The following is a 26,085-nucleotide window of genomic DNA, read 5'->3' as shown; positions in this document are numbered from 1 at the left end:
TTGGCCTAGTGGTAGAGTGCTTGCCTAGCATGCACGAAGACCTGGGTTCGATTCCTCAGCACCACCTACATAGGAAAAAAAAAAAAAAAAAAAGCCGGAGGTGGTGCTGAGGCTGGGGTGGCCGAGCTCTAGCCTGGAGAAAGTGCAAGGATTAAAGAAAAAAAAGAAGGCCGGCCCCCGCCGCGAGTGGGCGTGGCCGTGGCGAGGGAAGGGGGCGGGTGTAAGGCAACCGGCGGTTCTGATTGGCTGGAAGGTCGGGCAGCCGCCACGCGCGCCTGCGCAGGACGTACCCACCGTCCATCCGGCACGGGAGGGGGGGAGGAGTCAGAGGCGGTGTTAATAGACTCGCGCCGTGGACCCGCCTACGAGTGGCGGGGTGGGGTCACGTGACGCGACGGCTGGGGGCTCCCGGCGCGGGGGACGCTGGTGGCCAAGATGGCGGCGGAACTGGTGGAGGCCAAAGTGAGTGAGCGCGGCGGCTCCGGCGGGGCAGGGCGGGTGACCGGGCGGGGTCGGGTGTCCCGGATAGGCTCCACACCTTTCGCCCGGGGCGGTGGGCTGCGTCCCGCCCATGGCCGCCTCTGGGAGGTTGGCCCCGGGGCCCCGGGGCTCTGGGTGCGGGCCGGGGGGGCGGGGAGGCCGGGGGCGGGGTCCCAAACCTCCTCCCCGTGCTGGCGGCCCGGGCTCCAGTCCCCTGGCCTTCGGGGCAGGGACCCTCGACCCACCGGAGTAGTTTGAGGGTCCGACGTCCTTAAGGTCGGGGGCTTCGCCGGTGCAGGCACAGGGTCGACGACGGGACGCCCCGGTGGCCCGCCGCCGCCCGCCTCGTCCAGAGCCGCTTCTCTTGTGTGTTTTTGGGCTGAGGGAGACCGAGATGCGGACCCCAACCACCCTGCCTTTCAGGTGAACCCGGAGTCTGCCACTCCGGGCTCCGGAGAGTTCCCCGAAGCCCGGAGGGTGTCGCAGGGAGCGTTCCGTTACCCCTGACACCACCCAGGGGGACAGCCCGGGGACAGCCCGGCGCCCGACCCAGCCTCCCACCGCACTTGTCTTGGGGTGTCGGGGGGGGGCGTCTGGGTCCCACGATCACTTGGGACTCCTCTTCATTTCTGTGGGACCCAGCGCCCCGCCCCCTCCTGACACTTCAGAGTGACAAGAGTGGCCACCCTTGGCCTTCTCTGTGGCATGGAAATCTGACCGGCAACCCCCCCTCACCCCGTTCAGTTTTGGATGTTGACTCTCTACCTTTACTTCCCTTCCTCCTCCCCCGATTTCTGGGTACCCTCTCGACTTTCAGGGGTATCTCCATACTAACTACTCCTACAGGATTCTGTCTCGCCCTCAGTTTCCAAAGTGCTTCCTTGATGAATCCACCTCTTGGGTCGGCTTCCTTTCTACCGAGGCCCCGGAACCCTATGCACCCACTCCTAATTTCTAGTCCCCTCTTTTTCTGCCCCGATTGCCATATTGATCCTTGGAGGGTCTCTGATGGGATCTAGTTAACATGGGCCTCTAAGTCTTCACTGCTGCGCCCCTATCTGTTCTTGGGTTTTGGTTCCAAGACTGTCTCCATCTCCAGGATTTGGTCTCATGTAACCCTCTTAAGGTTTCACTGGAAGCTTGTAGGTCTCCCAGGTGAGGGTCCAGTGTTCTTATCTCTGACCTCTTCTCCCCACACTTTCTGCTCTCCCCTCCCCAGTTCCTGACCTGCCAGTGCTTTCTCTTCACTCTTTCCTCTCCCTTTATATCACCCTTCCCCCTCTCCAATCCAGAATAGACAGCTTTTAGGTTGTGATTACAGGGTAGACTCACCTTTCCCCACAACACTTCCCAAAACCTGTACATATCTGCCCCTTTCCAGGGTTGTGGAGAGGCAGACTCTGTATTCTGCATCCTAAAGGCTCATCCCCTGGACCCCTGAAAGCTGACCTTCTGTAGGGTGTGAAACCCCCCTCTCTGCAGTGGGCAGAGGCTGACTTGAAATACGACCTGAGGGACCCGGAATTTGGCCTAGTGCTAAGAGTGCTTGCCTAGCGTGCACGAAGACCCAGGTTCTATTCCTCAGCACCACATGCATAGAAAACAGCTGGAAGTGGTGCTGAGGCTCAAGTGGTAGAGCTCCAGCCTTGAGATATCCCAAAGACAGTGCTCAGGCCCTGAGCTCAAGCCTAGGACTGGGAAAAAAAAAAAGAAGAAATATGATCTGATGACCTGTGGTGGGCTGGCTCCCTCCCCCCAATTAAGTCACATTGACCTTTCAAGTTTTCTGAACTGTGAGACTTTTGGCCCATAGGGGTAGAGTCTCCTGCTCTAACCTCTGAGTGCCATAACTGTAGTTGAAATGCCTCCTTCTTTTCTTTCTTTCTTTCTTTTTTTTTTTTTTTTTTTTTTTTTTTGTGGGTCATGGGGCTTGAACTTGGCCTGGGCAAGGTCCCTGAGCTCTTCAACTTAAGGCTATTGCCCTACCATTGAGCCAAGCCCCACTTCCTGTTTTCTAGAGGTTAATTGGAGATAAGAGTCTCAGGTCCTTTTGTGCCTAGGCTGGCAGGCTGGCTTTGAACCTTGATCCTCAGATCTCAGACTCCTGAGTAGTTAGGTACAGGAATGAGCCACCACGCCCAGCTTTTTTTATTTTTATTTATTTATTTTTTTGCCAGTCCTGAGGACTGAGCTCAGGGCCTGAGCACTGTCTTTGGGCCTTCCTCGAGGCTAGTGCTCTACCACTTGAGCCACAGCATCACTTCTGGCTTTTCTATAGATGTGGCACTGAGAAATTGAACCTGGGTCTTTGTGCATGCTAGGCAAGCTCTCTACCACTAGGCCAAACTCCTAGTCCCAATGCTTCCTCTTTCTGCAGTGGTTCTCCCTGTCCTGGGGGATAAGTGACTGACCCAAGAGTTTGCCTTTCAGTGTGCTCAGTCTCCTGATGGAGGGGAGAACATGTAGGATTGGCACACTGGCATACAACAGCTCCTGCAACAGGTTTGAGGGCGCAGTCATCTGGGAGGGTTGAGGAGCTGTGTCAGACTCCTGCCACCCCACACTTAGGAGCAAGTCCCTGCTGTTTACAAACAGCCTAAAGGTAGGTAGGTCTGGCCGGACAGGACAGGAAGTGCCCTTCGCTGCATTGAAGGCTTCTTGGATGTCTGTCTGTTATCCCTCTTGGCCCAGTGTCCAGGACGGACTGCTCAGGGGTGGCAGCTATGGGGAAAAGTGAGTCGGGAACATATGGCAGGGCGAGAGGGCTGTGCTCTGTGATGCCCAGGCTGATGTCAGAGTGGCTGGCTCTCAGGCCCTGGGTTAAGCAGAGGATCGCAGAGGATCTGGACTGAGGATGTTGGAGAGTCTGTGAATCCTGTGCTCCAGCTGGCCCATCCTGGTCAGCTCCCAGCTGACCACACACTTCTCCCTCCTAAGGGGCTTGAGCCACTTCCAGAAGGAACATCTTGTCCACAAGCTGTTTCTTTCTGCACAAGGTAGGAAGTCAGACGGAGGGAGGCGGCGCATCTTTGTGTTTAAAGCATGGCTGGCTCTCTCTGCGAGCCTGCACACTGCGAAGGTCCTCAGTGCTCCCCCATCTACTCTTCTCCATGCAGCTAGGGGTGTGTGTGTGTACGAAAATTCCTTAGGAGTGCAGTGGATGGCCACAGGCCCAGACCCCAGCCCTACTTCTTCACCCTCCCATCCTCTTATTTCCTCACCTGCCTGCCTGATGAGGCACAGGCTTACTCTCATATGGTCAGGCAGCTCTCACCAGAGAGCCCAAGTCACACACTGCTGAGGTGTCTGCTGAGGTCTGGTTTGCCTCAGTGTAGCTAGCAGGTCCTGCTGAGTGTCACCTGTCACTTTGCCACCAACTCAGCCATTAGCCAGTGAGACCAGCACTCTCAACCTCGACCTATGCTACCCCTGGGGACACTAGGTTGTATCTGGGGACAAGTCTGTTACCACTGGGGACACTCCCAGGATGGAGTAAGGTGGAGGCCAGGAATGTTGCTAGAACCCTGAAGTGCCCAGAATGTCCCCAGGGACAAGCTGGCCTTGTCCAGTCTGCCCAGGGGCAAGGCCTGCCTGTGCCAGATGGTGCCCATCTGAGTGATGTCTGTGGGAAAGGGGCATATTAGGAGTCTGGAGAGTGTTTTTAAGGTGTGGACTTGCTTTCCAGCGGGTGAATGGTGTTAGGTGCCGCATGGCTGTAATCACCTGGGTTTGTGGCTAGAACTGGGTGAGCACTGTCTCTGTCGGGGTCTCCCAGCTTCCCATTCTGAGGAGAAGACAGAAGGTCAGGGAAGCTGTCAGCCGACAGTGATATTTATTGGGAGAGCCAGTTTATGGAGAAAGATTGCCAGTTCCTGCTCTGGTGATGCTTTCAGATGCGAAAATGAGAAAGGGAAAAAAAAAGAATCTAAAATAGAGGGGAAGGCGGGGGGTGGGGAGTGGGAGGAGCTTCTGCTGCATTGAGGATGCTGAGAAAAGTTGGAGCGGGTGGGCTTTCTGGTGATGGACATAGTTTGGAACAGTCTTCTCTCCAATGCCCCGGGTCAGCTGGACAGCGCCCACCTGGCCATCTCCCTGCCTCCCGGCACAAGCACTGAGTGCCGTGTGTGCTTGCTTCCCTCAGAACATGGTGATGAGTTTCCGCGTGTCCGACCTCCAGATGTTGCTGGGATTTGTGGGCCGCAGCAAGAGTGGCCTGAAGCATGAGCTGGTCACCAGAGCCCTGCAGCTGGTGCAGTTCGACTGCAGCCCGGAGCTGTTCAAGAAGATCAAGGAACTCTACGAGACACGCTATGCCAAGAAGAATGTGGAGCCTGGCCCACAGCCCCACCGGCCCCTGGACCCTCTCACCGTGCACTCCACCTACGACCGGGCTGGCACAGTACCCAGGACTCCGCTGTCGGGCCCCAATATTGACTATCCTGTACTCTACGGAAAGTACCTAAATGGACTTGGACGATTGCCTGCCAAGACCCTCAAGCCCGAAGTCCGCCTGGTGAAGTTGCCCTTCTTTAGCATGCTGGACGAGCTGCTGAAGCCCACTGAGTTAGGTGAGTGACCATTGCCTTGTGCCGCCTTTCCTGAGGGGCCCAGGGGTTCGTCCTTGCCAGCAATAGAGCCACTGGGTCTTCTGTGGGTTACTGTACCTGAGAAACAAATTGCTCCTAAGCCAGTCATTTAAAACAGCAGCTGTGGAAGTGCATGTCAATGCGTGCTGTTCTAGCTGCTCAAGTGACTGAGATGTGAGGATCACAGTTCGAAGCCAGGTGGGAAAGTTCATGAGATTCTTGCCTCTAATGAAATACTGAAAAAGCCAGAAGTGGAGCTGTGGATCAAATGATAGAGCCCCAACCTTGAACAGAGATAGCACCTATGCCCTGAGTTCAAGCCCTAGGACACACACACACACACACACACACACACAGAAAATGAGAAGAAGCTGTGGATTGGTAGACTGTTGGTGGGTTATGGACAGACTGGGCCCATCTGACTCATACCTGTGAGGTTATAGAGCCATGGGGCTTTTGCTGGCCTACTCATCTGAAGGCTTAGCTGTAGTGGCTGCATGCATAAGTTGTGTGAACGTTCTCAGGCTGGTGGCTCTGGTGTCCCAGAGGGAGGTAGAGAGCCAGCTCCTGTGTGCACACACAGCCCAGCTGGAGCCACAGTCCAGTGTTGTGAGAACGTCTGTCCATGCAGCCCAATCCTTACCTCAGCCTCCTTGGCGCTGGGCTCACAGGTGTGGTCACCACATGTGGCCTGGTTCCCACAGTAGCCAGGCCACCCCTTCCCTTTTGCCCCGTTCTGTTGCTTTTGCCTTCCCTCACACGGAAGCCTTCCACTCACTGTGACCACTCAGGTCACACCGTGACCCGTGCTTAATCCCTGTAAAAAGAGACTGAAAAATGGTTTGTGACTTTCCGACCTGTTTAGAGGAAGAACATTCCTAGTGGGGGGCCTCAGATAACCTGGCAGCCAGCTCAGGCCAGGGTGCGGCCACCAAGGTCAGGGACCATGGGGTAGAAGAGACAGATCGGAGCTCCGTAGTCCTTCCTGTCCCATCTGTTTCTGTCGCAGTGTTGATGGAGTTGGGAACTCGGACTTGGCTGTAGCCTCACTGTGGACAGGGCTGGTCCTTCCCTGGCAGTGTCAGTCAGGGAGGCCGGAAGCCTGGTCTCAGCCTCAGATGCCACCCCTAGTTCAGGATGGAGAAGGCCTTACCAGCCTAGACTTGTGGGGGCAGGTGCCTCCAGGCCCTCAGCCAGCCAGCTGTTCCTGACATTGGTGGGCCCTATCCAGCACTCAGGTTTTTTCACTAGGTACCTGTCACCATCACCTGAAGACCTGGCCCATTGCATCCTGCTGCTTGCTCCCCTGCCCATCCCCGGGCTCTCGAAGTCTCTGTGCCTGGCAGTGCCAGGGGCTGGGCTTGTAGCAGAGGCAGAACAGTGGAGTCGTCTGCCCTCCTGTGAGTGGCTTCCTGCAGTACCCCACTTGTAGTAGCAATGGCATACTGCTTCCCTTGGCACAAGGTCTCCACCCCCCTGCCCCCGCTGGGCCCAGTGGTTCAGAACGTCTGTGCCTCCCCCACTGCTGGCCCAGCATCCTTCCCAGCCCTGGGGCCTCTCTGGCATGCGCCACCATTCAACACAGGCTAGTGCCAGCCAGCCCCCTCCCCGCCCCTGCCCTGTGGAAGGGAAGAATGAGGAGTGGTGCATGGCGAATGTGCCTCTGGACTGCAGAAGGTTGGAAGAAAGGCTGTGGTTTCTGGCGGGGCTGCAGGAGGTAGATGGCAGAGGAACTGGCATGAGTTCCATCCTGCAGCCCCCAGAGCCTCCACCTTGTGCCTGATTCTGGTTTTCCTCTAATGTGAGCCACTGGCCTCTGATCTAAAGCTCCACCTCTGGGGAGGCTGCTCCTACCAGACAGAGCCTTGCATGGTGGAGGCTGACAGGAGCCTCTGAGCAGGTTGGCTTCATAGTCTGAGGTTGACTGGGAATCAAGGCTCATCCCCAGTTCTTCCTGGCTGGCTTCCCCGGCCTGAGTCTTCTTCCAGTTCCTCTGTCCCCTGGGATCCCTGGAAGTGTACGGGGACCTTGGGGGGGTGACAGGCTAGTTCTGAAGATCAACTTGGACTCTAGGGGTCTGGAGAAGGACTGAAGTAATAGGGAAGTCTGGAGCAGGCTGGGTGCTGGTGGGCCTGTGCTGCTGGAGGTGACTTGAACTCCCTGTAGGGCACAGCGGGCCTCCTCCCTGCAGGGCGGGCTGGCCTCTGGCTTGCTCCACTGCTCTGCCCCATAATGCATCACTGCCCTGAGCCCCCCAGGGACCCTAGTCACCTGATCTCCGGGAGAGCCTGCTCCCCTGTTTGCACCAGCAGCCTGTGCTACACTTAGAACAAAGAGGCCGCCTGCCCTACCTTCCTTCCCCTTGCGGTAGCGGGTGGCCTGAGAACCCCTCCATCCCACCAGGGCACCCCCTCATGATCTGAGGGTCCTAAGGGGCTCTTTGGGGCTTAGGAAGAGCAGTGACTCTAGGCTGGAGGCAGTTGGCCCCGTGTTCCGGAACCCACGGTTGTTCAGCACTGCACCCTGGGCATGGCCCTCCCCCACTGTGCAGCGCTGGCATCACCCGAGGCCTGACCAGAGGCCAACTCTGTTCGCTACCCCTTCCTCCTCGCCCTGGCCACAGCCCACTGACTTGAGCGAGACGCCCAGGCTCTGATCCGATTCCCCGGAAGAACCATGCAGGCTCTGGCTCTGGGCTAGAGCTTGCGCCTGGCAGACAGGAACCATAAATCACCCCAGTGGTGTGCTGGGTGGGGGAAGGGAGGCAGAGCAGCCGCAGACCAGGACTGGACCCCGAGCCCTGAGAGCATGACTGGCCATGAGAGACCCAGGAGCTACTCCCGAGGGAGGGCCCGTGCTCAGAGAGGTCAGAGCTTTACCCAGCCTCCCACAGCAGGCCGCTCTGTCCTCGCAGCACCTACCCCTCTCCCCACAGACCGAACCTGCATGGCCTCAGTGAAGGTTGGGGGTTTTGGGGTGACTTCCCACCTGGTGGCCAGGCAGGCCAAGGCAGAAGGCTGCCTGCTGCAGCTCTGGGCAGAGCCAGGAGCCCCGGAGCTCCCCAGGAGCTTGGGAATCAGCGGCTGAAACCTGACCAGGTGGTACAGATGAGACGAGAAGCCAGCGTGGGAGTGGGAATAGGAGCTGTGGAGGCGAAGGGGGGAAATGCATTGATGTGGCCCAAAGCTGCTCCCATGCCCAGAGCTGGGTGGCACTGATGCTGGCTAAGGCACTGGGTGTGCACCCAGGCCCCTTACCCTTCCTCCTTCGTCAGGGCTAGGAGGGTCAAGAGCCAGTCCTGTGCCTTTGCGAGGACAGTGAGGTGTGAGCTCCTGGCATGGGAGCATATTGCCAGCTAGAGGGGGCTCACTCATGCCACTGAATGGCCCCAGTGTGATGGCAGGGCAGGGACGCAGCCCAGCGAGGGCAGCCCAGCGAGGGCTGCGGGGATCGCTGCCCTTCTCCTCCAGCTCTCTGGTATGTCTTTTTTGTGTATGTGTCAGTATTGGGGCTTAACCTCAGGGCCTGAGTGCCGTCTCTAGCATTTTCACTCCAAGCTGGTCCTCTACCACTTGAGCCTAGAGGCTCAGTCTTTCCTGCCCAGACTGGTGTCAAACCTCAGACCTCCCATCTCAGCCTCCTGAGTAGTTAGCGTTACGGGATGAGCCGCTAGCGCTCGGCACTGCTGGTGTGTGGACCCCTTAGAGTCACGAAAAAGGCTGAGGGGTGTGGTGTCCTTTGGAGCTGTCTGGGTCCCATCCTGTGCTCTGGAGCCTGGGCCATGGGTCACATTCATCCCAGGGTCGGGAAGTCTGAATCCCCTGCAGGCTGTTGGGAGGTGCTGGACCTGTTCTGCCCCTGCCCCTCATCCTGCCCACTCTATCTCTAGTCTTCCAGTCCTGGCAGCTGATGTCCACCTGTCCAGCTGACCAGCGTCCTCCCAGCCCCTCCATCGCATGGTCTGGTGGGCTTTTTGCTTGTGCTTTCGCTCTCATGGCAGACAGAGGGAGCATTCTCTTTTGGTTTGTTGGGACATGGTTTAGGTAATGTAGATGACCTCAAGCTCTATATGTCCTCCTAGCTCTGCCCACCCATGGCACTCCATCAGGTCTCTCCCCCACCCCACCCCACCCTTTTTTTTTTTTTTTTTTTGCTGGTCCTAGGACTTGAACTCTGGGCCTGGGCGCTGTTCCTGAGCTACCTCTTGAGCCACAGCACCACTTCCGATTTTCTGGTGGTTAATTGGAGATAAGAGTCTCACAGACTTTTTAGTGTCCAGGCCGGCTTTGAACTGTGATCTCAGCCTCCCGAGTAGCTAGGGTTACAGGTGTGAGACTTTCCTGCCTGGGCTGGCCTTGGACTGTGATCCTCAGACTTCAGCCTCCCAGGTAGCTGGGATCACAGGTGTGAGCCATTAGCACCCTGTTAACCTCTGGCCCTTTTTACCTTAGTTATTTTTCAGGTAGTCTCTTGTTTTTGCCCAGGGCTGTGTTCAGACTTCAGTCCTCCTGCCTATGGCTTTCCATAACCAGGATCACAAGACCACAGATGTGATCTTAGCATACAGCTAACCTACCTCCTGGACCTAATGCTGTCTTGGGCCCAAAGAAGAGTAGAGGGATGGGGGCAGGAGGCAGGTCTTACAGAAGTCAGGCGAGGAGAACAGGTTGCAGTTTATAAAGCAGGTTCAGCCACAGGGAACATAGGTGGTCACGCCTGTCATTCCAGCTGTTTGGCAGGATGAGGCAGGGAGGATGGTGAGTTTCAGGCCAGCTGGTCCACATAGCAAGACAGGGTTGAGGTGTGACTTCAGAGTAACCATTTTCCTGGTAGGCACAAGACCCTGGTTCTTGTCCCATGCTGGTAACTCACATCTGTAATCCTAGCCACTCAGGAAGCTGAGAGCTGAGGATCCTGATTAGAAGCCACCAGCTCAGGAAAGTCTGCAAGACTGTTTTTGTTGTTTTGTTTTTTTTTTGCCAGTCCTGAGCACTGTCCTAGGGCTCTACCACGTGAGCCACAGCACCACTTCTAGTTTTTTTCTATGTATGTGGTACTGTGGAATTGAACCTGGGTCTTCCATGCATGCTAGGCAAGCACTCTACCACTAGGTCAAACTCCCAGCCAAGTCTGTAAAACTTTTTTTTGTGGGTCATGGGGTTTGCACTCAGTGTGGAGGCTGTCCCTGAGCTCTTCAGCTCAAGTCTACTGCCCTACCCTTGAGCCATTTCCCACTTCCCGTTTTCTAGAAGTTAATTGGAGATAAAAGTCTCAGGTCCTTTTGTGCCCAAGCTGGCTTTGAACCTTGATCCTCAGATCTCAGCCTCCTGAGTAACTAGGATTACAGATGTGAGCCACAGAGCTGGCTAAGTCAGTAAGACTCTTATCTCCATCTAACCAGCAAAAAGCCAGAAATGGAGCTGTGCCTCAAGTGGGAGAGTGCCATCCTTGAGCAAAAACTTTCAGAGGCACCCAAGCCCAGAGTTCAAGCCCTAGGACTGACACGAAGAGGAAGAAAAAATAAGATACTGGTTCTGTCTCTAGCACTGCAGGGAAGCCAAAAGAAGGCTCAGTGAGAGTGCCCAGACCTAGGACATTCTGTGGAGGGGGCGTCTAGCTGGCAGGGGATAGAGAAGGTCACTGCAGCCCTGTGGAGTCCAGGCCTGGGGAGCAGGGTCCTGCTGGAGACATCATTCCGGAGCTGGGCGATGGGATGAGGAGAGGAGCTGTGATGTCCTGAGGTTTGAACCCAGCTCCAGTGACGGGTGGAAGACTGACCAGCAGGGGCTGTGGGTGCGGGGAGAGGCCATCAGGAGTTCCCTGGGAGTGGGTGATTGGAGGGACCTGAGTGGCTGTGCTTGCCCCTGGGCCAGCCTGGTAGAAGCACGGGTTTGGGGACAGCAGCACATCCGGTCTTTTCAAAGAGAAATTGGTGTGGACTTCCTGCCAGGGACCAGCCCTGCCCCCCACCGAATCCTGCAAGCCAGGGGGGCCTGGTAGTTTGACCTCCCCAGCCAGCCTCCCCTGCCTGCTCTGGTGTCCGCCCTGTGAGGCCTCCCTGCACCCGCCCGGGCGTAATTGCTCCCCGCGCACCTGGGCAAATCTGGGCGTGTCTGCTCCCCAATTACATGCCTTTCTCCTGGGCCCTATGCCCTGCTCCACAGCCTGCCATCGCCCAGGGACCAGCCGAGTGCTTAACAAACAAACTCAAGCTGGCTGCAGGTGTGGCCATGGCGGAAACCACCTCTGCCTGGGCACCCATAGAAAGCAGCCTGTCAGGGGAAGCCCTGCCAAGGCTGGATCTGAACCCCAGCCGCTGGTGCCTTTAATCAGAGTCTTAGGTCTAGCCCCTGAATCACCTGGTATCTCAGGTCGGGATTCGGAAGGTTCTAACATTTGCCTGACAGAGGGCAGGGAGCAGTCCCAGTGGTGGTTGGTCCTAGGCACACACACACACACACACACACAAAGACTTCTACTTTTGGTGGTCTTGGGGTTTGAACTCAGGATCTTAATGATGGGAGAGGTCACAGCAGAGAGCATTAGCCTGGGCATGCCACTAGAAAGGTTTGGGGACCTTTATGCAAGCGTTGGCTGCCCCTGTTCTACGCGGTTTGCAGGGTGGGAACTAGTCATATCCCTCTCGTGTTAGGAGCCCAGCCCTTGTACCCACTCTTCACGAACACCCCTGGCTAGGACTGCCAGCGGATTTTTTTTTTTTTTTTTTTTTTTTTTTTTGGTCAGTTGTGGGGCCTGGGCACTGTCCCTGAGCTCTACCCCTTGAGCCATAGCACCGCTTCTGGTTTTCTAGTGATTAATTGGAGATAATAGTCTCAGTTTTTAGTGCCAGGCTGGCTTTGAACCTTTACCCTCAGATCTCAGCCTCCCAAGTAGCTAGGATTACCAGCGGGAGCCACCACACCCTGCTTCCAGGGATCTTTAAAAACTGTGTCTAACAAGGCATTTTTGGTCCGTATCTATAATCCCAGCACTCTGGAGGCTGAGGCAGGAAGATCTCAAGTTCCAGGCCAGTCACTGGTCACCCAGAGAGGACCCTGGATTCCCTGTCAATGTGACAGCACTCCCTTCAAGCCTATGGGCTTGTGAACCCACAGGGGTTCTGGAACTGCTCCCCGCCCCTCCCCCCAGTTTTACTGTGTAGACACAATGTGTGCAGTGCTGAGCACTTGGTTTTATACCAAACTAAAGTTCTCAGGAGAGTGTTCCTTACCCACACATCCAGGGTGCCTGCCTATCCTCCAACTACCAGTCTGTGCATGTCGGTATTGAGGTTTGAAATCAGAACTCCACATTCGCTACACTTGCTTACTCCCCTGGTACTCTCCTACTTGGGCCCCTGGCCAGAGGAATTTTTTTTTTTTTTGCCAGTCCAAGCTTGAACTCAGGGCCTGACACTGTCCTTGGGCTTTCTCAAGGCTAGAGCTCTACCACTTTTGAGCCACAGCACCACTTCCGTGTTTTTCTTTGTACGTGGTACCAAGGAATCGAACTCAGGTCTTCATGCAAGCACTCTACCACTAGGCCAAACTCCTGGCCCTTGTATTTTATTTTTTGTCAGTTCTGAGACTTAAACTCTGGGCCTGGACCACTATCCCTGAGCTCTTTTTTTTTTTTTCTTTTCCCCCTAAAGCTAGTGCCCTACCAGTTGAACTACAGCGTCTCTGGCTTTTTCTGTGATGTATTGGAGATAAGAGTCTCCCCATGAGCCAGCAGTGTGGCTCTCACGCCTGTCATCCTAGCTACTCAGGAGTCTGAGATCTGAGGATCAAGATTCAAAGCTAGCCTGACACAAAAGGACCTGAGACTCTCATTTCCAATTAACTTCTAGAAAACAGGAAGTGGGGCTTGGCTCAAGGGTAGGGTGGTAGCCTTGAGCTGAAGAGCTCAGGGACAGGGCCCAGGCCGAGTTCAAGCCCCATGACCAACAAAAAAAATAAGTCTCCCGTGGAAGCCGAGCAGGGTGGCTCACGCTTCTGTAATCCTACTTACTCAGGAGACAAAGATCTGAGGATCACAGTTCAAAGCCAACCCAGACACTGAAGTCCGAGAGACTCATCTCCAATTAGCCATGAGAAAAAAAAATGGAAGTGACACTGGCTCGGGGGTGGGGCAGTAGCCTTGAGCTGAAGAGCTCAGGGACAGCGCCCAGGCCCAGAGTTTAAGCCCCACAAACCACAACAACAGCAACAAAAATGTCTCCCATAAGACTCTTAATTTCCTGCCTGGTTGACCTTGAACTGTGATCCTCAGCTCTCAGCTACCCAAGTAGCTAGGATATAGACACCCGTGTGAGCCGACCGTGTCCTGCTGCTGATTTAGAGATGGAGTCTTGCAGGCTTTCTGCCCAGCTTGACTTTGAACCATGTACTTTTTGATCTCAGACTTTTGAGTATCTTAGGATTACAGGCACGACCTACTGGTGCCCAGCTTATCCCACTTTTAATGAGCAACTCTTGTAGTATAAGCTGTGAAAGCCCCCACCTTGTCCCAGTCTGTGGCATTGTCTGTGTCCCCCTGACATTGGAGTATTGCGTCCTTTGCCTGCGGGGAGGCCTTCTCTTTGAGCCCTGATGGCTGTCAGTTCTGAGAGGGAAGAGCTTCGCTCACCAGCAGCTCTTACCCCTCGCAGAACTGCCCTGGCCCTCTGCTGCAGTAGTGGTGTGATTGTGAGTGAGGCCCCACAGCTCTCTGTCCCTGCCTGCAGCCAGTTCTGTGACTTCTGCTCCTGTGCCTGGGGAGGCTCAGTGCCTCACCCCTGCAGGCCGAGTGCCGGAGGCGGCCCTGGGTGCAGCCATGGCTACAGCTGAAGGGCACATTGCCAGTCAGGGTGGGCAGACTGGGTTTCACAAGGGGGCGCCACCTTCTCTTACCTGGGTGGCCCCTGAGTCAGAGCCAGGGCTGGTCGTGCTGGGTTTCCTGCCCAGCCTCCCCCTCCACTCCACCCCCGGGTGGCTTTGCCTCAGTCCCCAGCTGTCAGCAGCTTCCTGTTTCCGGTTCCTGGTCTGAAGAAGGCTGGCTGTGGCCCTGACCCTGACCCTGTCTGCCTTCAGTCCCACAGAATGCCGAGAAGCTTCAGGAAAGTCCATGCATCTTCGCCCTGACACCCAGACAAGTGGACCTCATCCGGAGCTCCAGGTGTGTGGCCCTGCCCTCTGCCTCAGTGGTCACCCCAGCTGACCTGTGCCCCACACCTGGCCAGACCACTGCAGGGAACGGCCATGACATTCCTACCTGGCTCAGGTGGCATGGACTTTGACCCTAGTTTCCTTGAGTGGCACGTACTTTGACTCTGACTCTTGACCCCACCAGAAGTAGACACTATTCCCTCCATTTATTTATTTATTTATTTATTTATTTATTTATTTATTTATGCATGCATGCATGCCAGTCCTGGGGCATGAACTCAGGGCCTGGGCACTGTCCCTGAGCTTGTTTGGCTCAAGGTTAGCACTCTACCAGTTGAGCCACAGCGCCACTTCCGGCTTTTTCTATGTATGTGGTATTCAACCACTAAGCCATATTTCCAGCCTGACTCCCCATTTTAACAAGTCTTCTCTGGCACTGTGGACACTGCTCTCTGGGGCCCTGCATCCTCTCCATGCCAGGAGCTCCCCAGTCATGACAGCCAAGTGTCCCCAGGTCTGGCCCTGGGTCCCTAGAGGCAGAGGCAGCCCAGGTAGGGCTGAGAGCTGGCCACGGTGCTCCTGTCTCCAGCTGTGACAGAAATCCATGCTGGCCATTCTGCAGACACAGCATGTCCTTGGGTGTCCCTGCGTGACCCAGCCCAGTCCCTGAGCCCCTGCATAGTGCCTGCTCCCCCCAGGGAGGTCAAGGGCCATCCCTTACCTCAGGGAGCCAGCGTGGGACAGGGTGTTGCTGGTGCCACCTGCCAGCCTCTGGCTGTCCGCGGTGGTAATGTACTGGCTGGCATGGCATGGCATGGCATTGGGGAACATGCAGTTGCTGCCTCCCTGACCCCCTCCTCCTCTTCCTTCTTTGGGTCCATAGAGAGCTGCAGCCTGGAGTGAAAGCCGTGCAGGTGGTACTCAGGTGCGTGCCCTGCCCCCACCCCCCTTCTCCACTGCCCTCTCGGGTTTACCCTGCAGCCCTGATCCGCACCACCCCAGTGCCCTCGGTGGACCTGGCACGGCCCATTACAGCCTGCGGGTCCCCCGGGTTACAGGATCTGCTACTCAGACACCAGCTGCCCGCAGGAGGACCAGTACCCCCCCAACATTGCCGTCAAGGTCAACCACAGCTACTGCTCTGTCCCGGTGAGCACCCCACGGGGGAAGCCAGGTGACCCAGGGAGCCCTGGCGGGCAGGGAAAAGGGGGATCACTTCAGTGGCCTGAGCAGCCGTGTCTTCCCCCACCCCAGGGCTACTACCCCTCCAACAAGCCTGGCGTGGAGCCCAAGCGGCCCTGCCGTCCCATCAACCTCACCCACCTCATGTACCTGTCCTCCGCCACCAACCGCATCACTGTCACCTGGGGCAACTATGGCAAGGTGAGGTCCCCCTGCCCCCCGTCTTTTCCCCTCTTCTCCCCCCGCCACTTTCTCCCCACTCTGATGCCGCCCTCACCCCGCAGAGCTACTCCGTGGCGCTCTACCTGGTGCGGCAGCTGACGTCGTCGGAGCTGCTGCAGAGGTTAAAGACGATTGGGGTGAAGCACCCCGAGCTGTGCAAGGCACTGGGTGAGCACGCGGTTTGGCCTGCGGGCAGAGCCAGCCCTTGGGGACTCAGGGTTCCTGGCCCCGTCCACTCACCCTGCTGTGAAGGGCCCATGTAGGGTCGCAGGGAGGCCACACAGCTCTTGGGGTGTGGTGGAGACAGGGTGGTGGCTTCCAGGGCCCCCCATGGCGGGGGTGGGGGTGCAGACAGTTAGGCCTTGTTCAGAGGCCGCCCAGCCTCTCCCAGTGCTCTGCTGCCCAGACTGTGGAGACCAGCAGGTAAGCACTGCTTGTAACAAAAGGGTTATTTTGTTTCCGCAGTACTCGAGTTTGAACTTAGTTTGAACTCGGTGTCTCTCCCGCTTTCAGCAGCAGAGTTCCTGCTGAGCCACTCCACCAGCCCTTTGGGGTCTTACTTTTTTTTTTTTTTTGGATAGTCTCAAAGGTTTTGCCTGAGTTCCAGCGTCAGACTCTTGTCCTCATACCTACGGCCTCCCCAAAGCTGGGATGAAAGGCTGGTGGCTCTACAAATGGCTTGCCTGGAGTAGCCTCAAAGCATGATCCTCTAAATCTCTGCCTCTTATGCCTGTACCAGTCCTGGAGTGTAAACTACAGGCCTTCCCTGAGCTTTTTTTGTTGTTGTTTTTCCCTCAAGACTAGCACTCTACTACCTGAGCCACACACAGCTCCACTTCCAGCTTTTTGGTGATTACTAGGAGATAAGTCTCATGGACCTTACTGACCAAGTTGGCCTCAAACCCCGATCCTCAGATCTCAGCCTCCTGACTAGCTAGAATTTGAGGCCCGGTTCCCCAAGAAGCTTAACCCCTAGAGCCAGGCACCACCATAGGCTCTGCTCTCTTCCCGTGTGGCCTTGGGAAGCCTCTGCATCAGAGTTAGGGTCACAGCGCACATCTGGGGGTGACTCAGTGCTGGCCAGATCTTTCTAGAAAAGTCTTGCAGTCCACAGTTCTGTGGCGGGAGCGGGCAGGGCTGCCAGCACCAGCATCTGGGGTGTATGTGCCTTTGTCTAGTTGTGGTCAGAGACAGATGACAGTGGCTGCTGTGGCGTGGGTCCCCCCACCTCCTGGGGGCCCAGGGCAGCACCCCGCCCCCCTGACACCTCCCTCTGCCCGCCACAGTGAAGGAGAAGCTGCGCCTGGACCCTGACAGTGAAATTGCCACCACAGGTGTTCGGGTCTCCCTCATCTGCCCGGTGAGTTCATTGCCGGGGTAGGTGTCAGGTTCCCCCACAGCCTCTCCCCTGCTCAGCGCTGCCCCCCCCCCCGCCCTCCCCGCCGTCACTCGGGCCCACAAGAGGCTTGGGTGGCCCAGCCTGCTCACAGTACCCTCCCACAGCTGGTAAAGATGCGTCTGTCGGTGCCCTGCCGGGCAGAGACCTGCGCCCACCTGCAGTGCTTCGACGCCGTCTTCTACCTGCAGATGAACGAGAAGAAACCCACGTGGATGTGCCCTGTGTGTGACAAGCCTGCCCCCTATGACCAGCTCATCATTGATGGGTGAGTCCTCCCAGGGGCCGCAGACTCCACGCTGGGCGGCATGGTGTTGTCACAGTGATCTCGCATTGTGCCACCTCTGGGCCACTGGGACTTCGTCGGTCTTGGGGCTTGAACTCAGGGCCTGGGCACTGTCCCTGAGCTTTTTTCACTCAAGGCTAGCACTCTACCACAATGCCACTTCCAGTTTTCCAATGGAGATAAGAGTCTCCCTGACTTCCCTGTCCCGGCTGCTTTGAATCTCAGCCTCCTGCCTGCTGGGGTGACAGGCGTGGGCCACCGCTCCTGGCCCACTGTGACCTGTATTTGGTGGACTTTGGTCCTCCTCACACGAGCCGACCTCTGGACTGCTCAGGGGCTCTGGGAGCAACTGTCCCCACGTGGTGACCCCCGCTGACTCCTCTCCCAAGTTCTGGGCACACCTTCTAGGTGGTACCAGCACCACAGGGCAACCAGGCATGCGCGCTTTTCCTCACGAAGGAAACCGCTCAGGTCTTGAGTTTCCAGAACCTGAGCCCTGTTGTCTGGCTGGATGGTCAGGTCACCTCCAGCCACACCCCTCCAGTCCCCAAGTCGCTAGGACTGGGCCCAGGGCCTCAGTCATCATGGAGCCCAATATAGTAGAAGGAGGGCTGCTACCCTCTCTTCTCCAGCAGACCCCTTATTCAGTGTGTGCCCCCCCCCAGCCTGTGACTTGCCACTTTTCAGATAAGGAGGCAGACCTAGAGACGGATCCCCCAACTCTCAGATGGCCAGGCCAGTGACTTGCACCCGGGTCCTCCCTGAAATGGCTGAGTGCTGTCCCCGCCTGGGTGCAGTGAGCTGGCCCCTGGGACTATGGAGGCCCTGGCTTGAATGGCTGCTCTGTTTCCAGGCCAGCAGCTGTGGCCCAGTGCCCTCCCCCAGTGCCTCTGACCACTCCAGGGCCTCTGGGGCTGGCCAAGTGGCTGGGCCTTGTGCAGGGAAGCCTTTCTAGGGGCCACACACCACTGGCCAAGGCTCAGGACAGTGGGAGTTTACAGGCAGGACTGTGTGCCAGGCAGAGTGCCATCTGTACCAGGCGAACCGGGTGAGCCTGCCTGTGGAGAGACCCTGGGGCTGGGCAGCCTCCATGGCCCCCGAGTCTCCCTGGCCACCCAGAGGCAGGTGCAGCTTCGGCAGAGCCCGTGCTGCAGGCCCGCAGGACCCACAAGCAAGCAGCACCGTGGGGTTGGCTGCAGTGGTGGGGACTTGGGCCCTGGGCCACCAGCCACATGAGCACAGGCAGCATGCGTCCTCCTGAGGCCTCCGTCCCCATAGCTGGCCAGCACAGCACATAGCTGCCCCGATGACTCCCGGGGACTCTGTGGACCAGCTTTTAAAGGCCTCCATTGCCTTTTCTAAAAGTGGGGTATGGGGAGGAGCTGGGAGGCGGAGCTGCCTCCAAACCTCCCTCAACTCTCTCAGGCTCCTGGACTCGGTGGCCTCCATAGCCCTCGCCCCGGCCTCACGCTCCAGAGCCACTGGGGCAGGAGATGGGGTGTGTGGCCCTGGTGCCTTCAGTCAGTCGTTGCCGGCGGTGGGCGGCCCCTGGCAGGGTTGAGGGGTGCCTGGCTGCCCACCCTCACCCACCTACCCGCCCCAGGCTCTTGTCCAAGATCCTGAGTGAGTGTGAGGATGCAGATGAGATCGAGTACCTGGTAGATGGCTCGTGGTGCCCAATCCGTGCCGAGAAGGAGCGGAGCTGCAGCCCCCAGGGCCCCATCCTGGTGCTGGGTGAGTCTCCACCGCCCCCTAGCCCCCCGGACATTGTGCTGTCCATCCTGCGGAGCGTAGCATGAGTGCCCACACCCTGCCCCTCCCTTCCCTGTCCCCACAGGTGCCTCTGATGCCAACAGTCTCCTGCCGCCCCCCAGTGTGAACAGTGGTGGTGGTGGCGGCCCACTGGGCAGTGCGGGCGGCGGGCTGGGCGCCCCAAGCGTGGAGAATGGGAAGACCGGAGCTGATGTGGTGGACCTTACGCTGGACAGCTCATCTTCCTCCGAGGAGGAGGAGGAAGAGGAGGAGGAGGAGGAAGAGGATGAGGAAGGCCCTCGGCCCAAGCGCCGATGCCCCTTCCAGAAGGGCCTGGTGCCAGCCTGCTGACCGCAGGCCGCTGGACACTCACTGGTGCTCACCGTCAGAGGGGCGGGTGGGCGTGGGGTGCGTGGGGAGGAGGCCTTTGCTTTCCTTTCATGGTTCATTTTGTTTTCTCCACTCCGCCCCTGGCTCCTGGCACCTGTACCTCTGGACTCTCCTCTGGGGGGATTAAAAAAAAAAGTAAAATGACGGAAAAAAAAAAGTACAAAAAGAAAAAAAAAAAAATCCGACTTTGAAGAATAAGGCAAGCCACCACACAGCCACCTCCCCAGCCGGAGTCCAGGCCGTCAGGCCCAAGCCCTAGCTGGATCCAGGAGTGGTGGGCAGCTGGGACCCAGGACACCCCGCAGACTTCCACTCACCCCCGCCATTGCCTGCAATGTCCGGGACTCCCCCCACCCCCAGCTGGTGCAGGGGACCCATGGGGTGGGGCACGGGCTAGGCCTGGCTGGCGACCCTCGCCCTTGGCTGTGTCTGTTCCCTTGCTTTCTTTGCAAATGCACAGGCTGGAGCCCTGGCAGCCTCGCTGTGCTGCGAGCATCTTAGCTAAGAAGCCATGGAGGGGGGGTGGGAGGGGGGCGGGCGGGGTGGGGAGGGTGCGCCACAGATGTGTTGTATTTTTTGAAAGTGCAATAACTTGGTGTTCAGAAGGCTGGGCTCCGGGCCAGGCCTCCCCAGGGAGGTGGGCCCAGGCACAGCACCGTGTGGCATGGGGTGGGGGTGGGGTCTCAGTTTTCTAGCCAGCTACCTCGGTAACTCCAATTCAGGTTAACTTCCCTAGGGAGCAGCACAGACGCCCCGCCCGCCCACCCGCCCACCCGTCCAGTGGAGGGCGTGGGGCTCCCGCTGGCTCCTCCTTTTCGTCTTGCTCTTGGGTTTCCCGGCCCCTCCCTGGGAGCCTCTCTTCCAACAGGGCCCGGCCTGCACCACACCAGTCTGGGACCCCCCCCCTCCCGTGGGAGTCTGGAGGTGGGGTGGGGGGACCTCCAGACCTCCGGGCCCCCCGGCGCCGAGCAGCCACCGATTCTACACAGGACTCTCCGAGTCAGGAAGCAATATCTTCAGGTCTAGAGGATGGCCCCCGCGGCCTCGCCAGGAGCTCCGCCGCCACGCCCACTGGCAGCCCAGGGCGCTGTTTTCTAATATTTGTATTCTAATTTAATTGTTTTTTAAAAATGCAAATAAAAAGGTCACGGTGAAGCCACTGAGGAATCGTGATGTGGTGTGTGCCAGGGTCCCTGTCAGCTGCCCTCGCCCTGCAGGGTGGCTCCACTCCAGAGCCCAAGGCCCTGCCGTGGGGACCTGGCCCAAGTCACCCCCATATTGGGACCAGGGAGCGAGGCCTGCCTAGCATGCATAAAGCCCTGGGTTCAATTCTTCTGTACTACATACACAGAAAAAGCCAGAAGTGGTGCTGTGGCTTAAATGGCAGAGTGGTAGCCTTGAGAGCCCAAGGACAGTGCTCAAGTCCTGAATTCAAGCCCAGGACTGGGGGGGGGGGGGGGGGAAACAGGGACAGTCCTTTCAGAAGTTACCACACACTGGGTGGGGCATGGTGGCTCACCCCTGTAATCCTAGCTACTCAGGAAGCTGACATCTGAGGATCGAAGTACAAAGCCAGCCAAGACTCTACAAGCCCTTAAGACTTATCTCCAATTAATCTCTAGAAAATGGAAAGTAGAGGGCTGTGGCTCAAGGGTAGGGCAGTAGCCTTGAGCTGAAGAACTCTGGGAAGCATCCAGGCCCAGAATCCAAGCCCCATGACCCCCCCTTCAAAAAAAATGGTCACCACACTGGATCCAAAAGGTAGGCTGGAACAACACTACCAGAAACGAGGCTCTGACACACAAAAGTCTGCTGAGCACACGTGGCTCATACTTATAATCCCAGCAACTCAGGGGGCTGGGCTGAGCATAAGAAGTTCAAAGTCAGCCCAGCAAGAGAGTCTATGAGACACATCTCCAATTAACCACCAAAAAGTTAGAAGTAGAGCTGTGGCTCTAGTGGTAGAGTACTAGCCTTAAACACGGAGAGGCTCAGAGACAGTGCTCAGGCCCGGACTTCAAGCCCTAGGATTAGAGAAAAAACAAAACAAAACTCAGGGACATTGCCCAGCCCCAGGACTGGCACAGAAGAAAAAAAATTCACACAGCATGTGACCCCCTATGTAGGAAATGTCCACATGTGGGTTCAGAGATGCAAAGTGGACTTGCAGGGCCAGGGAGCGTGGAAGGGGCAGTGCTCGTGCATGTGGTGAACTTCTTGGTTTGATGTAACAAGTGAGCAGTGAGGTGAGCGAGCCGCTGGGGTGGGGATGAACTGTCAGGAGGGGCCCTTCCCCTTCCGTCCTGCTGTGTGGCCCCAGGATGCCATGGAGGGCTCCTTAGCCCATGTGGCACACAAATCCGCTCCCCAGGTGTCCTTACAGCTTGACCAGGCCTTCGCCAGTCCCCTGTGCCCAACTCCCAGGAGCAGATGCCCCCACCCCAGCCAACCCTGCTGGCTGGGCCATGGCTATGGCAGTGGGAACCCCGGTGGTGGGGGGGGGGGATGGCTCCTCTCCCTGGCCTGTTGACAACTTATTGCCACTGCCAGTGGAGGAGGCCCCACAAGCCACTACTTCCTGAGCACAGGAAGTTGTCCGTGGCTGGCTGGTGGGTTTGGACTTAACAACCGGATGCTGTTACTGGGGATGGCCTCTTAGGCCACACACAGGATTCTCAAAGACCCTGGAGCTTCAGCACCTTCAGGTGCCAGTTGCTGCCACCCCCTGCCCAGCCACCCAGAGCAGACACCTTCTTTCCCAGGGTGCACTGCGTCCTGATGCCCAGCACCCTCGTGGAACATGGCCCACGCTGGGCAGGAGGGTCTGAGAGTCCGAGGGTCCCATGTCCCTCCCTCCCACCCTGTTCACACCCCCACGGCAAGACACACAACATAGAAATCAGGCACGGAGGCGGCCGCGGTCGTAACAGGCTGCATTTAGTGGTTTTTTTCTTTTTTATATACAAGAAAAATGAATTTTTTGTTTTGTTTTCATCATCTTTTGTTTTTTGTATTTTTATTACTTTTAAAGCTTCTCCCCCCACCCCCAAAAAGTGCATTTTTATCAATTGATTTTTTTTTTTGTTAAATCTCCCCGCTTTATAAAGACTCTCGAATACAGTCCATGGAATGTCTTGTCTGTGCTCTGTAACCCCTGGGCACCACCCCTTGCCCCCCTCCCAACTTGCCAGGTCTGGCCCCCCAAATCCAAGGCACCTCATATCCAGGCCTGGGGTGGCGGGAGACCACCCATCCACAGCTCTAGGCAGCCCTAGCCACAGACTGGAGTCCCCTGGCCCTACCCCACCCCATGTAAATCTATACATTTAGTGCGAGCTCGTCGACCTCTGAGATTCTGACCCCTGGGCGCTGAGCCCCAAAAGGTTCTGACCCGTCCTGCGCCAGCCAGGTCCCTACCTCTGGGAAGGCTGCTTCCTCAGCTTAAATAAAATAAAATTGCAAATATAAATATCTTTCTTTCTCAAAAAATAGGATTTTTTTTTTTTGTTGGCTTTTCTTTTTTCTTCCCCCCGCCCCTCCCCTTCTGGTTTTCCTTTCAGCCTGTGTAACCTACAAGTCTAGTTACCTGGACTGTCTCCATCCTGGGGAACAGAGCTGATCCCTGCCTCAGTTTACCACGTGCCACCTTTGACTGTGTCTGACATGGCCCAGAGGATCCTATCCTGAGGGGAAAGAGCCTGGAGACCCCCTCTGAAGGAGGCCAAAGGACAGCAGCGCACACTGGGTGCTAAGCCTCAGTGGCTACATCGCAGAGATGTCTGGCTGGGTGGACTTTGGTATTACCTGATGAGCGCAGTCTCCCACCTGTACCAGAACGGGCCTGGCCCTGCGCTGGACTCACTGGTTTGTAGTTTTTTTCTTAATCTCAAAAGGCAGAGGAGGAGGAGGCAAGAGCAGCAGCTAAACAGGGCCATTCTTCTCTCTAGGGCCCTGCACATTTGGGGACAGCGGCAGGCCTGGCCCTCGCTCTCTCCTGCACACACCTGCACACAGCACCCACTCGTCACCACGTGATGATGGAAAGAACAATTTCACTTGGTTTTGTCTTTTTTTTTTTTTCCTTTTTTTTTTCGGTTTGTACCAGGCAGTTAAAAAAAAAAAAAAAAAAAAAAAAACTAAAAAAGAAAACACACACACACAAAAAAAACCCCAAACAACCAAACAAAAACCTTTCTGCAGCATCCTCCCCGACAAATAGACCCTCTTCAAATCTGTTTCCTGAAACACATAAAGTCAGCAGTATCTTTGGCAATACCTTTATCACGACCTTAATTTAAAGAATAAAAATAAAATCGATCCACATCTATATACAGTATGTGATTGCGCAGAGTTGGGGCAGGGCCGGGCTGGGGTGAGGGTGGGGGAGTCCCGGCTCTGGGTCCATGCAGACGCTGCGGCCCCCAGGACAGGCGAGCGGTTAAGGCAGAATTGGGGGGCAGGGCTGGCAGAAGCTGAGCGCGGAGCTGGGGAGGAAAGGGTCTAGTGCAATTCTGGAAGAGGTCTATGTTCACAACTGCCACTGGCGGGCTGTGGACTGGACCAGTTCCTACCAGGGTCCCTGTAGGCCCAGCTCCCCAAGTCCATAAAGGCCCCACTAGCAGGACATGTGATTTGAGAGTTGGTTTTATTGCGGGGTGGGGAAGAGAACTCACCCCCGCGGGGGACCTCTCGGGGAGGAGGGGGTTACCCCTGGCCTGGGTGCTCTTCTCCAAAACAGCTTGCCAGGTGACAGTGACACTGGGGATGGGGGGGGGGGGCTTGGGGCCTGCCCCTTCTGCTGGCCCGCAGGGGAAACCTGAGACATTTGGGGGTGCTGAAAGGCTGGGAAGGGGGACAAGAACTATCCAGTAGAGACTGAAAAAAAAAAATACCTTCTTCAAAAGCTTCCCTTTAAAAACAAAAGAAAAAGACAAAAGTAGGGGACTCAGGGTCCCCCCCACCCCCTCCAGGCACCAACAGGAAGGGTCCCACGCTAGGCTCTGCATCCACAGCCGGGAGGGAGCGTCCTGGACCTGGGGGGCGCTGTCCAACCAACTCCGGCCCCTATCCGTGGCCTGCGGCTCGGTCAACACCGGGCCTTTTGGGAGCCAGAGTTGGGGAGACAGGTGCCAGCGGGTTACAGTCAGTGCCTTTGAGTAAAAACAAGGGCTGGGGATGGGGGGAGGGGAGGCATAAGGCCCTGGAAGTGGGGACACTAGACAGGCATGGGGAAGCACATCCAAGATGGCAGCAGTTTGGTGGCCAAGCAGGACAGCCATGTTGGAGGGCAAGTGGTGGGGCAGGGGACGGGAAGGTGGGGGGGACTTGGGGGCGAGGCTGGGTGGTCCGGCTGGTTGGAAGGCCAGCCTTTTCTCGGGCCCATCCCTGAGCTGGGGGCATGAAGGAGGGAGCCCTGGGGGCAGCCACCACCAAGCCAAGACCAAATGTGGGAGGGCAGGGGAGTGGGGGGGCCTGGCACAGACTGGGGGACCCCGTGGCTGCCCTCAGTGCAGCCCCCTAGAATGGCCCTCAGGGCCCTCAATGGCTACCTGGCCACCTCACCACCCCCATCAGCCTTGGGGAACAAAACTGGATTCTATGTTTGCGGTGGGGTTTTTTTTTTATTATTATTTTGTACAAAAATAAATTGACTTTTAGGAATTTTCTTTTGCTTTCTCTCTCTTTCTCTCACTTTTTTTTTTGTCTTTTCAATTTTTCATAGAAGTTGGATACAACTTGTAAACATGTTTTTAAATTAAGAATTAAGATAAAGTACCCGTTCTGTTACAAAGTGCCAAGACTTCTAATGTGGTTGCTTGCCTGTTGGTTTTCTCATTCTTCCTTTCCATTTTGTAAAATCTTGGTTTTTGTTTTTTATTGCTTTTGTGACATTGAACTTCGGACCCTCTCACTCACTCTCTGGCTCCCGTCCCTACCTTCTGAGACCCCAGTCCCCCCAATCTTGGCTGTCATTACCCCATCCTGCCGCCCACTTTTCTAAGTATATTATATACACACACACACATATATATATACGTATGTATGTGGATATACAGCTATCCGTATATATGTGTGTGTGTGTATATATGTATCTATATATAAATTTTGTTTCAGGAGGAAAAGAAAAAAATCTAAAAAGTGCTTTAAAAGTTGGGAGGGGCTCGGGGGGACAGGGTCAAGACAGACATTTGCAATCTCCAAATGTGGGGTCTCGGGGGTCTGGGGCTGGGGGGCGGCCTGAGTGGTGGTCCCAGGGTCCCACCAGGGTTAAGTGCCGTGGAGGAAGGCGGCGGGAGCCGGGCCACACTGGAACCCCCTGCAGACCCCAAGCCTGCCCCCTCCCCCCGGTCCCCAGGCCTGGGAATAAATAGGTTTGTGTCTTAGCGGCCAAGGGGTGCAGAGGTGCGAGGTCACAGGCGGGGCGGGAGGCGGGAGGCCAGTGGGGAGGACCGAGGGGAAACCCCCCCTTAGTAAGTGCCCTGAGGAAGGAGGGTGGGGGGCCAGGGACCATTTAGCGTCCGCTCAGAGCAGACACAGATCATTTAAGGTCTTGTCTGAAGACTCACAGAAACCCGGAGGGGAGGGACACGAGAGCTGGCCCCGTCCCTGGCCCCCCAAGTCACCCCAATCCAGCCTGGAGTCCAG

General features: G+C 56.7%; 1 protein-coding gene across 1 annotated transcript; it reads left to right on the top strand.

The window, feature by feature from the left end:
* The first annotated feature begins 362 nt into the window (after positions 1-362).
* Pias4 (protein inhibitor of activated STAT 4) lies at positions 363-19,956 on the top strand. Its single transcript, XM_090340956.1, has 11 exons — positions 363-462; positions 4,622-5,048; positions 14,138-14,222; positions 15,096-15,137; positions 15,271-15,361; positions 15,467-15,595; positions 15,679-15,784; positions 16,903-16,976; positions 17,120-17,280; positions 18,902-19,032; positions 19,136-19,956. The coding sequence occupies exons 1-11, from the start codon at positions 436-438 to the stop codon at positions 19,399-19,401; spliced, it is 1,539 nt and encodes a 512-aa protein (XP_090197082.1). The 5' UTR covers positions 363-435; the 3' UTR covers positions 19,402-19,956.
* The last annotated feature ends 6,129 nt before the right edge of the window (positions 19,957-26,085 follow it).

Source organism: Megascapheus bottae, chromosome 1 (genome assembly GCF_031878675.1).
Source record: "Megascapheus bottae isolate mThoBot1 chromosome 1, mThoBot2.hap1, whole genome shotgun sequence".
In the NCBI taxonomy this organism is placed as follows: Eukaryota; Metazoa; Chordata; class Mammalia; order Rodentia; family Geomyidae; genus Megascapheus; species Megascapheus bottae.
The sequence above is the reverse complement of the archived record's forward strand: the minus strand, read 5'-3'. Positions and strand labels throughout refer to the sequence as shown.

Coding starts and splice junctions, on each gene's coding strand:
- Pias4 (XM_090340956.1), top strand. CDS start 436: ATGGCGGCGGAACTGGTGGAGGCCAAA. Junction 463..4,621: donor CGGAACTGGTGGAGGCCAAA/GTGAGTGAGCGC, acceptor TGCTTCCCTCAG/AACATGGTGATGAGTTTCCG. Junction 19,033..19,135: donor GGGCCCCATCCTGGTGCTGG/GTGAGTCTCCAC, acceptor CTGTCCCCACAG/GTGCCTCTGATGCCAACAGT.